Source organism: Vipera berus (genome assembly GCF_964194415.1).
Source record: "Vipera berus genome assembly, chromosome: 12".
NCBI lineage: Eukaryota > Metazoa > Chordata > Lepidosauria > Squamata > Viperidae > Vipera > Vipera berus.
In genome coordinates this window covers 2722083-2734746 of record NC_138215.1, presented here as the reverse complement: position 1 = coordinate 2734746, position 12664 = coordinate 2722083, and the positions used below count along the sequence as shown (strand labels likewise).

At 49.4% G+C, this 12664-nt stretch overlaps 1 protein-coding gene across 1 annotated transcript in view; it reads right to left on the bottom strand.

The window, feature by feature from the left end:
• The window catches only part of ADAMTS7 (ADAM metallopeptidase with thrombospondin type 1 motif 7), a gene marked incomplete at its 5' end in the record, with an annotated part of 43778 nt that overhangs the window by 18041 nt on the left and 13073 nt on the right, over positions 1-12664 (bottom strand). The window contains 5 exons of the mRNA XM_081337004.1: positions 1104-1245; positions 8827-9071; positions 9589-9709; positions 10441-10574; positions 11139-11308. Of these exons, the coding sequence (XP_081193130.1) occupies positions 1104-1245; positions 8827-9071; positions 9589-9709; positions 10441-10574; positions 11139-11308 (812 nt within the window). The remainder of the gene's footprint in view (positions 1-1103; positions 1246-8826; positions 9072-9588; positions 9710-10440; positions 10575-11138; positions 11309-12664) is intronic.

Below are 12664 nucleotides of genomic sequence, written 5' to 3'. Positions count from 1 at the left end.
TTCTTTATCAGTCACTGGCCAGGCCACACTCGGAGCATGCAGCCTTTTCTCAAGGAAGCATCTGCACATGAAAAGCAGCAAGGCCTCCTGACCCTCCATTTGAGGTCAGCTAATTCCATGACTTGCTTCTCCAGTCCACCTTCTGACTCTCAGGAGGACACAGCTGCATCTCCAATGACCTTGCAGAAGGGAGTGTCTGAAGCAGAAAGCCAGAGCTGTTTGCCAACACAAGCAGATTGCCTCTTACTGTCACAGCCTCCTACAAAACACTGAAATAAGGCAATGGATTGGCAGACTCCAAGGAACGAAGAAGCAACGTGAGCTCTACACCAAGCCCCCATTTCTGGACCCAAACCAATTGAACTAACTCTTAAATTACTATGAGGCTCAAGTTTCCTATGAGTGTGTACAGAAAAATCCAGAGGCAACAGCCAAGGGGTGCCAAGAATGAGCATGTGCATTTCTCTCCTGCTCCAACGAAGAGTAAGAATCTTACTTCGTTTCTCAGTTTACCCATGATCTTCCCTGGTAGACAAGGAAGGCACACAACGTAATAACGTCGAGGAACGGCTGGTCCCATGAACTGATGGACCTGGTGGGCAATCACTCTCATGTGGCCAAATACTTCCTATTCCATCCTGATAGCCGCAGCTGCCTTCATTGCCACCCTTCCTCCCCCCCCCCCCGTCAGCTGAAGAAATGAGAAGAAGGGCCCCCATCAGATCGAGCGGCACCCCACCAGCCAGCAGCAGAAGCCATCTGGGCAGGCAAGCGCTAAAGGGACCCAAGCAGATGCTGCCTGCCCTGGGCAGGACGTTGAGCCTCTCTGCCATGCAGCACTTCTTCAGAGCAACCATATATTTCTAGACTTAAAGCTTCCTGCACTGTCTCATAAGATCCGACCAGTCTGGGGCCTCAAAAGCAGACCCTGCAATGTGAGAAGCACACATTCCTATCCTGATTAGAACAGCACCTGGAGTGCTGGATGCTCCCCTGGTTTCTGGACTGCCCCAATGCAAGAACCGGTCCAATTTGACTGCAGCTGCACAGTTGCTGCTACTGCTCAGGCCGCCAAGAAAGCAGCCCAGCAGGCAAGTCCTCACCTGTCCCACAGGTAGCTGTGCATTTGGTCCAGGGTCCATAGTGCCAGAAGAACTCGGCTGGAGCAACCAAACTCTGATTCTTGGACTCCTGCTGGATGGTGTACTGATAGCGGACACCCGGGTTCTTCTCTTGAAACAGGAGCTGAGGGCAAGTAGAAACACACTCGAGCCGGGAGGCAAACCACAATATTGGGGAAACAGGACAGTGAAGCACCCCACTTGCATCTCCTGTGATCAAACGGGGAGCCTGGGATTCCGTCACTGTCTGCTCGGGGCAAATCACGACACAGACAGTCCTGGCTTAACGACAGTAATTGAGACGGGAATTTCCATTGCTATCTGATGCTGTTATAAAGCACAAAGTCACACGACTGCACCGCTTGGCAATGGCAATCCTGCCATCCCTACTGCCGTCGTTAAGCAAGGATCACAGGTGGTTAAGCAAGGGCCTCACCTGACCAGGATTTGGGACTTTCTTTTGGCTTCCAAAAACGGAGAGTCAACAGGGAAGCCGGCAGGAAGTTGCAGGTCCCAGACAAAAGGCTATTCTGGGCAGCTTATGAGCAGGCTGGCAAAGGGGTGAATGCTACAGAGTGGGGCCTGGCACACCCAACCAGCACAAGCGCGACAGGGAAGGGACGCTGCAGCACGGCACAAGGGCAGGTTGGAGGCGAGTGCCACGGAGCGTGGGCAGGTACACAGATGCCTGTTGCAACCCTGCACACATTCAGCCAGGTGAGGGAGGGGTGCTGTGGCCTGGGGAAACCAGGAGTACGAGCACAAGCAGGCAATGTACAGTGAAAGGTGTGGGCCCAGGGGACGCGCTACGGGCAGGCACACGCGATGGAGTATGAGGTAAGGCAGGAGACCCACCTAGACCCCGGCGTATATGATGATTTGTGATCTTCCCTGCTGGCTTTCCCATTGACTTTGCTGGCCAGCAGGAAAGCACCGTCAGAAATATGAACTAGTTACCAAGCACCCCAATTTTGATCACAGGACCACGGGGATGCTGCAATGGTTCTAAGTGTGAAAAATGGTCGTAAGTCGGAAGTGACTTTTTTCAGGGCCAACTTTGATCAGTAAGCAAATGATGTTAAGTCAAGGACTACCTGTAGAACTAAATATATAGATAATTAATATATAATATATAGATACATGTTTTATGGCTTTATTACATACATAAACACACACAAAACATGGGGAGCTAATGTGGTGTAGTGGTGAAGACACAGGAGCCCGAGAGTTCTACCTCTGCCTTGGGCACAGCCAGCTGGATGGCCCTGATCCAGTCACTCTCTCTCAGCCCTAAGAAGGTGGCAACAGCAAACCACGTCTGAAAAACCTTGTCAAGAAAACTGCAGGGACTTATCCAGTCAGTCTCTGAGGATCCGACACGACTGCATGGAAGAAAAAAAAAATCTCTAAAGACAGAATCTGGCAGGGCTGACGGTGCTTTACCTCTTAGACCCCATGAATCAAGGAGGAGCCTGCCTGAACCTCGTCTTCTTTCCCGGGCCTAAGAAAAGCTCCAGCTGTGGCTGATCTGATGGTTCTTGCCCACAGATGGCCAGTCAAGAGAAAAGAAGGACTTGGGGTGACGTTATTGCAATATTCCAGTATTTGAGGGGATGCCACAGAGAAGAGGGGGGCGACTTATTTTCCAAAGCACCAGAAGGCAAAACAAGAAACAACGGATGAAAACTAATCAAGGAGAGAAGCAGCCTAGAATTAAGGAGAAACTTTCTAAGAGCAAGAACAATTAAACAGTGGGACAACTTTTGCCTTCAGAAGTTGTGGGTGCTTCATCACTGGAGATTTTTAAGAAGGGATTGGCCAACCATTTGTCTGAAATGGTAGAGAGTCTCTTGCTTGAGCGGGGGGCTGGACTAGAAGACCTCCAAGGTCCCTTCCAGCTCTATTCTGACTGATTTCTCTCAGGAGGTGTAGCAGCTGAGCCACACTCCTACCCAGCCCAGCTCACAAAACAGGTATGGAGAGTTAGTGAAGCCTGGCAGAGACTTAACTTTACAGAGAGAAAAAATAGGAGGGCTAGAAGGAGGAATGCTGCCATTCGTGGGAAGCCATTCCTTTCCAACTCCAAAGAAATAGTTGGGTCTACTCTTCAAATCCCCTTCATGGATTACTGCCTTGTCGTGGCGAAGGGGCTTGCATAATTCAGTGAAGCTATGAGCTATGCCGTGCAGGGCCACCCAAGATGGACAGGTCATAGCCGAGAGTTCTGACAAAACGTGATCCACTGGAGAAGGAAATGGCAACCCACTCCAGTATCTTTGCCATGAAAACCCCATGGACAGTACCAAAAGGCAAAACGATATGACGCTGGAAGATGAGCCCCTCAGGTCGGAAGGTGTCCAATATGCTACTGGGGAAGAGCAGAGGGCTAGTACTAGTAGCGCCAGAAAGAATGAAGCGACTGGGCCAAAGCCGAAAGGACGCTCAGCTGTGGATGTGTCTGGTGGTGAAAGGAAAGTCCGATGCTGTAAAGATTTTTTCTCCATAGGAACCTGGAATGTAAGATCCATGAATCAAGGCAAGCTGGACGTGGTCAAACAAGAGATGACAAGACTGAACATCGACATCTTAGGTATCAGCAAACTAAAATGGACAGGAATGGGTGAATTTAATTCAGATGACCATCAGGTATACTACTGCGGGCAAGAATCCCTCAGAAGAAATGGAGTAGCCTTCATAGTCAATAAAAGAGTAGGAAAAGCAATACTGGGATACAATCCTCAAAATGACAGAATGATCTCAGTTCGAATCCAAGGCAAACCATTCAATATTACAGTTGTCCAAGTCTATGCCCCAACCACCAGTGCTGAAGAGGATGAAATTGACCAGTTCTATGAAGCCCTACAGCACCTTATAGAACTAACACCAAAAAATGATGTCCTTATCATCATGGGGGATTGGAATGCTAAAGTAGGGAGCCAAATGATAACTGGAATAACAGGCAAGTTTGGCCTTGGAGTACAAAATGAAGCAGGGCACAGGCTGATAGAATTTTGTCAAGAGAATACGATGGTCATAGCAAACACTCTTTTCCAACAACCCAAGAGACGGCTTTACATCACCAGACGGTCAACACAGAAATCAGATTGACTATATGCTCTGCAGCCAAAGATGGAGAAGCTCTATACAGTCAGTAAAAACAAGACCAGGAGCTGACTGTGGCTCAGACCATGAGCTTCTTGTTGCAAAGTTTAGGCTTAAATTAAAGAAAGTAGGGAAAAGCGCTAGGCCAGTCAGGTATGAATTAAATCATATCCCTGTTCAATATACAGTAGAGGTGACAAATAGATTTAAGGAATTAGATCTGATAGACAGAGTGCCTGAAGAACTATGGACAGAGGTTCGCAACATTGTACAATAGGTAGCAACCAAAACCATCCCAAAGAAAAAGAAATGCAAGAAAGCAAAATGGCTGTCTGAGGAAGCTTTGCAAATAGCTGAGGAAAGGAGGGAAGTGAAAGGCAAGGGAGAAAAAGAAAGATATGCCCAATTAAATGCAGAATTCCAAAGAATAGCTGGAAGAGATATAAGAATGCCTTCTTAAATGAACAATGCAAAGAAATAGAAGAAAACAATAGAATAGGGAGGACCAGAGATCTTTTCAAGAAAATTGGAGAGATGAAAGGAACGTTTCATGCAAAAATGGGCATGATAAAGGACCAAAATGGCAGGGACCTAACAGAGGCAGAAGAGATTAAGAAGAGGTGGCAAAATTACACAGAAGAACTATACAGGAATGAGCTTAACGTCCCTGATAACCACGATGAGGTGGTCACTGACCTCGAGCCAGACATCCTAGAATGTGAAGTGAAGTGGGCCTTAGAAAAGCTGAGCAACAACAAAGCTAGTGGAGGTGACAGTATTCCAGCTGAGCTATTCAAAATCTTAAAAGACGATGCAGTAAAAGTGCTACACTCAATTTGCCAGCAAATTTGGAAAACTCAACAGTGGCCACAGGATTGGAAAAGATCAGTTTACATTCCAATTCCAAAGAAAGGCAGTGCCAAAGAATGTTCAAACTATCACACCATTGTACTCATTTCTCATGCTAGTAAAGTTATGCTTAAAATTCTACAAGCTAGACTCCAGCAGTATGTGGATCGAGAACTACCAGAAGTACAGGCAGGATTTCGAAGAGGCAGAGGAACTAGAGATCAAATTGCTAACATACACTGGATTATGGAGAAAGCTAGAGAGTTCCAGAAAAACATCTACTTCTGCTTCATTGACTATGCTAAAGCCTTTGATTGTGTGGATCATAACAAACTGTGGCAAGTCCTTAAAGAGATGGGCGTACCAGACCATCTTATTTGTCTCTTGAGAAACCTATATGCGGGCCAAGAAGCAACAGTGAGAACTGGACACGGAACCACTGATTGGTTCAAAATTGGGAAAGGAGTCCGGCAAGGCTGTATACTGTCGCCTTGCCTATTTAACTTATATGCAGAGCACATCATGAGAAAGGCAGGGCTAGATGAATCAAAAGTTGGAATTAAGATTGCCGGAAGAAACATCAACAACCTAAGATATGCAGATGATACCACTCTAATGGCAGAAAGTGAAGAGGAACTAAAGAGCCTCTTGTTGCGAGTGAAGAAGGAGAGTGCAAAACTTGGGTTGAAACTAAACATTAAGAAAACCAAGATCATGGCATCTGGCCCTCTCAATTCCTGGCAAATAGATGGGGAACAAATGGAGGTAGTGACAGATTTTATTTTCCTGGGCTCCAAGATCACTGCAGATGGGGACTGCAGCCAAGAAATTAAAAGACGCTTGCTCCTTGGGAGGAAAGCCATGGCAAATCTAGACAGCACACTAAAAAGCAGAGACATCACCCTGTCAACAAAAGTGTGTATAGTCAAGGCTATGGTCTTCCCAGTTGCAATGTATGGCAGTGAAAGCTGGACCATAAGAAAGGCTGAGCGCCAAAGAATTGAAGCCTTTGAACTATGGTGCTGGAGAAGACTCCTGCGAGTCCCTTGGACTGCAAGGCAATCAAACCGGTCAGTCCTAGAGGAGATCAACCCTGACTGCTCTTTAGAAGGCCAGATCCTGAAGCTAAAACTCAAATACTTTGGCCACCTAATGAGAAGGAAGGACTCACTGGAGAAGAGCCTAATGCTGGGAAAGATTGAGGGCAATAGAAGAAGGGGACGACAGAGAATGAGGTGGCTGGATGGAGTCACTGAAGCAGTAGGTGTGAGCCTCAATGGACTCCAGAAGATGGTAGAGGACAGGAAGGCCTGGAGGAACATTGTCCATAGGGTCACGATGGGTCGGACACGACTTCGCAACTAACAACAACAACAAGTCTTCAAATTTGTCCATGCCACTGAGCAGACTGCAGAAGACGACCAACTTTATCGAGACAGATTCTAGTAACAGAATCTTGCAAGTTGGATTGTTTTTTTCCTCCCTTCCTTATCTATCCCATTGAATCAGGGAGGAATTACCTTGAGCCTCTTCCTAACACAGACTCCTTTCCAGGCCTCAAGAAATGATCCCTGTAGTTTGTATAATGATGTCTTATTATTTCCCTCAAGGCCATCTCCATAGCTCCCTATAAAATGTACAATAGACTTCCCCAAAAGAACTGGACACGATCTAATTGTATGAATTCATGCACCTTCAAATTTCCTGAGCGGGACGTGAACCTTTGACCTCTGAGGCATTTTTCACAAGATAAATATAGAAAGAAAAGGAGAATCAGAATGGAAGATCTGACTCTCTTCCTGAGGGTGAGGGTGAGGAGAGGAGGTGGAAGGAAGCCTTGTTTGTTTCAAGGCTCTTCTCAGCCACACCAAGAAAGTGGGGAGGCTGGGAAGGACACGTTTTAGCAGAGTTAGAAGCCCAGACCGAGAGTCTCTGAGTGATTTGAGCTCCACCTCAGGGTTCCTCTCCAAAGTATTTCAGAGTCTTGGGCAACAGCAGGAATAGCTACGTGGGTGGAAGAGAGCTGAGCAGCACCGAGGATCTCCTAAATCACTTCCTTTGTTCTGGATCTCACAAGCGGCTATTCAGCAGAGGAACAGTGGCCAGAAGAGGAACATTGCTCCTTGGCTGGAAGGCAATGTTCAAGCAAACTCCTCCCAGTGAGATTAAGAGTCTCCCAATTCCTTAAATCCAGGCCTCCCTTCTCTCCAACTGAGAAGATTGATTTTAAAAGTAGCTTATTTGATTAATGTGCTGGCCGGGCTTATTACCGTCAGGGTCTCAGAGTCATTGGGAAAGTAGGCGCTTTCCCGCCTGATTTGAATGCCTATGCAAGGGGAACCTCCATCTTTCCTACCATTGTTAGGAATATTAGCTCCTTATCAAATTGACATACATCACAAAGACATAACAGCAGAAAACAAAAATTGTGATCTACTTTTAAACCCAGTTTTCACTTATTTCCAGAACATGAACAATACAAATATTAACAGAATTGTTACATGTATCCTTACTATTAATTGGTATTTCTTTTGCCTCTGGTTATTTTTATCTTTTGCTTTTATTCTTTTAGTACAGAGGTTTTCAATTTTCGATTGTATGTAGTGAATTGTTATGATGAACTACTGAGGGGTTTTGCAGCCGAGCCCTTTCCCCGGAGCTGAGGTCCGGTTGCAGGTAGAGTTGTGGCTGGCCGGAGCCTGGGAAGGGTCCTCACCTTCCCACGGCTGAACTGGATGGCCTGGCTCAGACTGGGATGAAGCCACTCAGACCCTCAACACGGCACGAGGAGGCAAGCCAGAAGAAACTGCCTTGAACGGTTTCTCCTCTCTCAGCGTGAAGAGCCAGTTCAGTTTCGCCCCGCAGCCTGCGGACCTTAGCAAGGAGCCCAAGCTCAGGAACGGGGGCTGAGAAGACCTGCAAGCCTCACGGGGCTGTGCCGTACATCGCAAACTGGAAGACGTCCTGTCTGATCTGAGCTGCAGACCAGGAAAAAAGCCAGCCTCTCTGCCCAAGGAGGACCCCGGGGACGAGACGGCGGCAGTCCTGCCTCTCACAGACCCACGGAAACAAGGCAGTCCGAGCAGGGAAAAGGTTCTGCCGAGGAAAAGCCTCAGACTGCCCAGCCAAAGAAACCGGGCCTGGTTTCAACTGCCCCTCAGGCACTGGTGACCACTGAACAGCACAGCCCCTCTGTTCAGCACCCTCACACCTCAGACCCGCAAAGGGAGCCTCTGCTCCCGAGGCATTTGTGACTGTCTGCAACACCCTGCATCATTCGTGTTCTCTTTATCTGGGCTTTATTCTTTCCCCTAAATGCAGCCCCTATCCAGCTCCCTGTTAATGTCTCAAGACCCTCACTACTTGGTGAAAAGCAGAGGTCTGCATCCAAACGGCAGAGGACAATCTGCGCCCCCCCCCGAATCCCACCAGACTCTGTTATCTTGACTAAAAAAAGGCACAGATATAAAACCTGAGAATGAATGCAATGTCGTTGGTCCCAAAGCCCACCTCTGCCCCGGGAAAACCCCAGGCTGACTTCAAGCTTTCCAAGCAAGGCTGGGAAGCAAGACTGCCACTACTGCGGTTGTCCAAGAGTGCTCTGGGCAAAATGAACTGGTGGCTCCAACTACATGGCAGCCATCTACGGGACAAGCAGCCTTGCCCAAGCAGTGAACCTCAGCACGGAGTTTGCCACCCTCCAGCACCGGCTTCCCGTCCTCCAGAGCCCAGCCCCCAATCCTCCTTCGCCTACCTGAATCCAAACTGGTTCTTCCGTGGGCCCTGGAGAAGTCAGGTTTTCCCAATTTCCCATTCTCCTGTAGGTGAAGGTGGTCCCAGCCACCTTGTAGTCACCGTTCCACTGGATGGTCCAGCCACCATTCAGGAAGTATTTCTTGGGGTCCTCGCTTCTCAAAGCCAGGAAGTTCTCTGCTTCGGCCACCTCCACAATCTGGATCTCACGTGCTCCAGCCGGGATCAGGCCAACATCAACGTAACCTGTTGGGATGCTGAATGCTTGTCCCCAGCAGCCAACAAGGGAAGGTCCTGGTTCCCACCAAGTGGAATGAGCCCGCTCTTTCTGACAGCCACACAGGGAGCCCTCCTGAACATCTCCCAAGAGCTTCTGTCTATCCTAAGGGAAATCGCTCTCAAGGAGGCCAAACAACCACTGGAAAAAGATGCAGTTGTGCTTTCACCAGAACTTGCAAGAGGTCAGGAAATCCTCCAGTAGTCCCCAAAGGAAGGCATGTAAGCACATATTTCATGGGAAGCAACAGCCCAGCCACTTCTATGAGATCCACTTCCTGCCCAAATCCTTTGGGATCGCGGCATTTCAAACTTCTCTCCCTTACATCCTCATTTGTCCTGAATCCTTTCTGACACAGCACAGCTCAACTATTAAGCAATCTAGAACTTCTCAGTTTTACAGAGGAGCAAAGAATGATAAGAATTCACAAAACTCTGAAACCTTCTCCTGCCCCCACCGGCCTTCCCGAAATGAAGGCGCACTCACCCAGCCCCTCGCTCTCCTCAAAGGTCTTCTTAACTGTCTGACAGGTTGATCCATCCCCGTGACACACACCGCACCGGTCCTCCAGAGCGTAGGAGTCAATTTCATAGTCGCAACCAATGTTCTGAAAGAGATGGGGGGGGCAATGGGCACCCTCCTGAGCCCCCTCTGGGAGAGCCCTGGCTTGCCATCCTGGGTGCCCCCCGAGAGACACGTGCTCCCTTGGCGGGAGCTCTTCTCGGGTTGGGAAGGAGCATCCGCCACCCCAGTTCACACGATTGAGAGCTGCGGCTGTGCTCCCCATGCAATATTGAACCAATTCATAGAAGCCCCTGCAAAGCCAAAGGTCCTCTCCAAGGACCAAAGCTGTGAACATCCACTCTCACCCTGCCAATGATGAACAGGGCCTTTTGTTACCTGCACAGATAAAATACAAAAGCCCTCTGTGCCCTTAATCAGTCCTGCATGAACAGCATCAAAATGGGGCCTCAGAGGATTTCATTTTGGCACCCCAGTCTGCTTGGGTAGAGCCACCCAACGAAGGGGCAAAGCTGGCATGCTTGGTTTGTTCTTGGGTCGCATCCAGCAACCCCAGGCTGCCTTGTTTGCATCTCTGGGCTACTGCATCATGGAAACCAAGCCCAGATGACTCAGTATATCACGAAACAGGGGCAGCTGGAGTAACTGAGGCAGCCCTTCTTGAGTTAAACAAGAGTAAGCATGCTGTGCTCACAGAACCACCTCCTCCTCCTCCTTTCCTTGGAGTCCACCATGCAAGCCATGTCACCATCCACCCTCAATATATGGAACTTTAGATATATTGGGGGGGGGGAGAGAATCCCCCCACATGCCTACCTTACAGATCCCGTTAATGCACCTGTCTCGCCTGCCGTTCCCTTCGTAGCACGGGGTCCCATCAATGGCAGCATCGCGAAGCTTTTCAGCAAAGTACTCATTGTCGGGTCGGCAGTGCAGTTCGCAAGGGTTGCCTGTAGAGACCAGAGGAAAAAGCCTGATGGCCCAGGAGCTCCGGCAGAGCAGGAGCCCCGATGAGAAAAAGACTCCGCGACTTCGGAAGCAATCAAGGACACAGGCGGCCTGGCGCCCACAGGCAACAGCACAACTCTGGGTGGTAAAGATGGATTTTAGTGCCCACCAGATTCTTTCTTATTTCTTATAGAATCACAGGGCTGGAAGGGACCTAGGATGTCTTCTAGTCCAGCCCCCTGCCCAAGGAAGGGGGTCTTATACCATCCCGGGCAGATGCTTGTCCAATCTTTTCTTGAAAACCTCGAGTTAGGGAGCACTGATCCAGCTGTGGAAGTCGCAGAGCACTCGGGACTCTGCAGGACGAGAGCACATCCTAGAATGTTAGTTAACCTTCTGGAAAAGGGCAGCTTTGTGACAGATTGTGCCGGTCCTAAGAACCACCTGGGGAACAGGTAAGTCCCGTAGGGCACCATTTGGTAAATGCCCCCTTCCACTTGTTACCCCAATTCACACACCACCTCCCGCCGGGCAGCCGCACGATCCTCTGCTTGAGAGGGGCTTACTGGCATTGGGGACTGGGCTCCACTTGTAAAGCTTCCCTTTGTAGGGCCTGTGGTCAAAACGGCTGCACTGGATCTGCCGAAAAGAGGGCTCCTCTGCCGGACACGGCTGGGCATTGCAGACCCTGAAGCGTTTCCGTTCCCCCAGGCAGTATCGCCCGCCATACTTGGGGCTGAAGATTGGAAGGAAAAACCAACTCAGCGGCTTGAAGAACCCCTAGCCCTCGCCCGCCTGCCTAACTGAGCAAGTTGGCGCCGCTTCCCTGACAAGGCTGAAGGCCAGACAGGAGACTGAAGGGAGAGTCCCCTGCGGAGTCAATCTTTGGCCTCCCACCGGCATCCCCCCCTCTTTGGGGGGCACCTGGTAGCGATTTTCTAGGGCCAATAGATTCACATTCACAAGACGAAGGACAATTTTGGTCAGAACCCTCTGCACTCACAAGGCTGCACTTAAACCGAGAGGAGGGAGAAAAGCGGGCAGGATAGGCTGTGTCCGACCTCGCTTAACTGATGCTCCAAAAACATTCTGTCCTGCAATATTAGTAGGAAATGTTTACCTGCTCTTGTAATCCGTGAGTCAGAAGAGAAACCATTTTAAATCTCCCTCCCTCCCCCTCTCCCCCCACCCAGAGACATGGCAGTGAGGGGGCTGACATGGGCACCAGCAGTACCTAACCCAAATAAGGCTAAATTCTTCCTGGGGGCGGGGGGGGGGGGCTGAGCCAAACAGGCTTCCTGGCAGGAACTGAAGCGGTCTCCCCAGACCTTCCTCTCCCCAGCCAGTGACAGGAGCCGCTCTCCTTGAAGACAGAAGAGAGGAAACTGCTTTGATGGTGGATGTGGGGAGGGGAAAGGGACGTAGCAAGAGAGACCAGGAATGGCCTGCAAGCTCTGTAGCGCTCTGCAAACTCTCTACTACTCCTACTCGCCAATTCTGGGTTCTGCCCGGAGGAAAGACAACAGGAATCGTACAGTTGGAAGGGTCCTCATGTCCAGCCCGCTGCCCAAGGCAGGAACCTCTTCCCATCCCAAACTAATGGCTGACCAATCTTGTCTTGGAACTCTCCAGTCCCCCTGCCCTGGGACATCCCCTCCTGTATTGGAAGACCACTCTCCTGTCTGCCCTTACCATTTCTCTTCTTCAGGCTGAACAGATCAAGTTCCTTTAATCTTTTTGCACAGGGTGAGCCTTCAAGCCCCCCACCCTCTTTGTCACTCTTTCTACATTCTTCCAAGTTCCTCAGCATTCTTTTTATACTGTGGCAACCAGAACTGGACACAGGATTCCGGGTTGGTTTGACCAGAACTGTCTCTTCCCAGATCTTGACCCTAGATCTCTGCCAGTGCTGCCCCAAACAGCTGCACTGGCTGTTTTGAAATGGAAGCAGGAATGGGGAAACATGTTAATCACACAGTGTTGCTTGAGAAACAGGACAAGTGCCTAATAAAAGCCTTGCGCAAAGCACCCCATGTGGAAATATATACTTTGGATGCCAGGAAGAACCAGCCTCTGCTCCCATGAGCTCTTA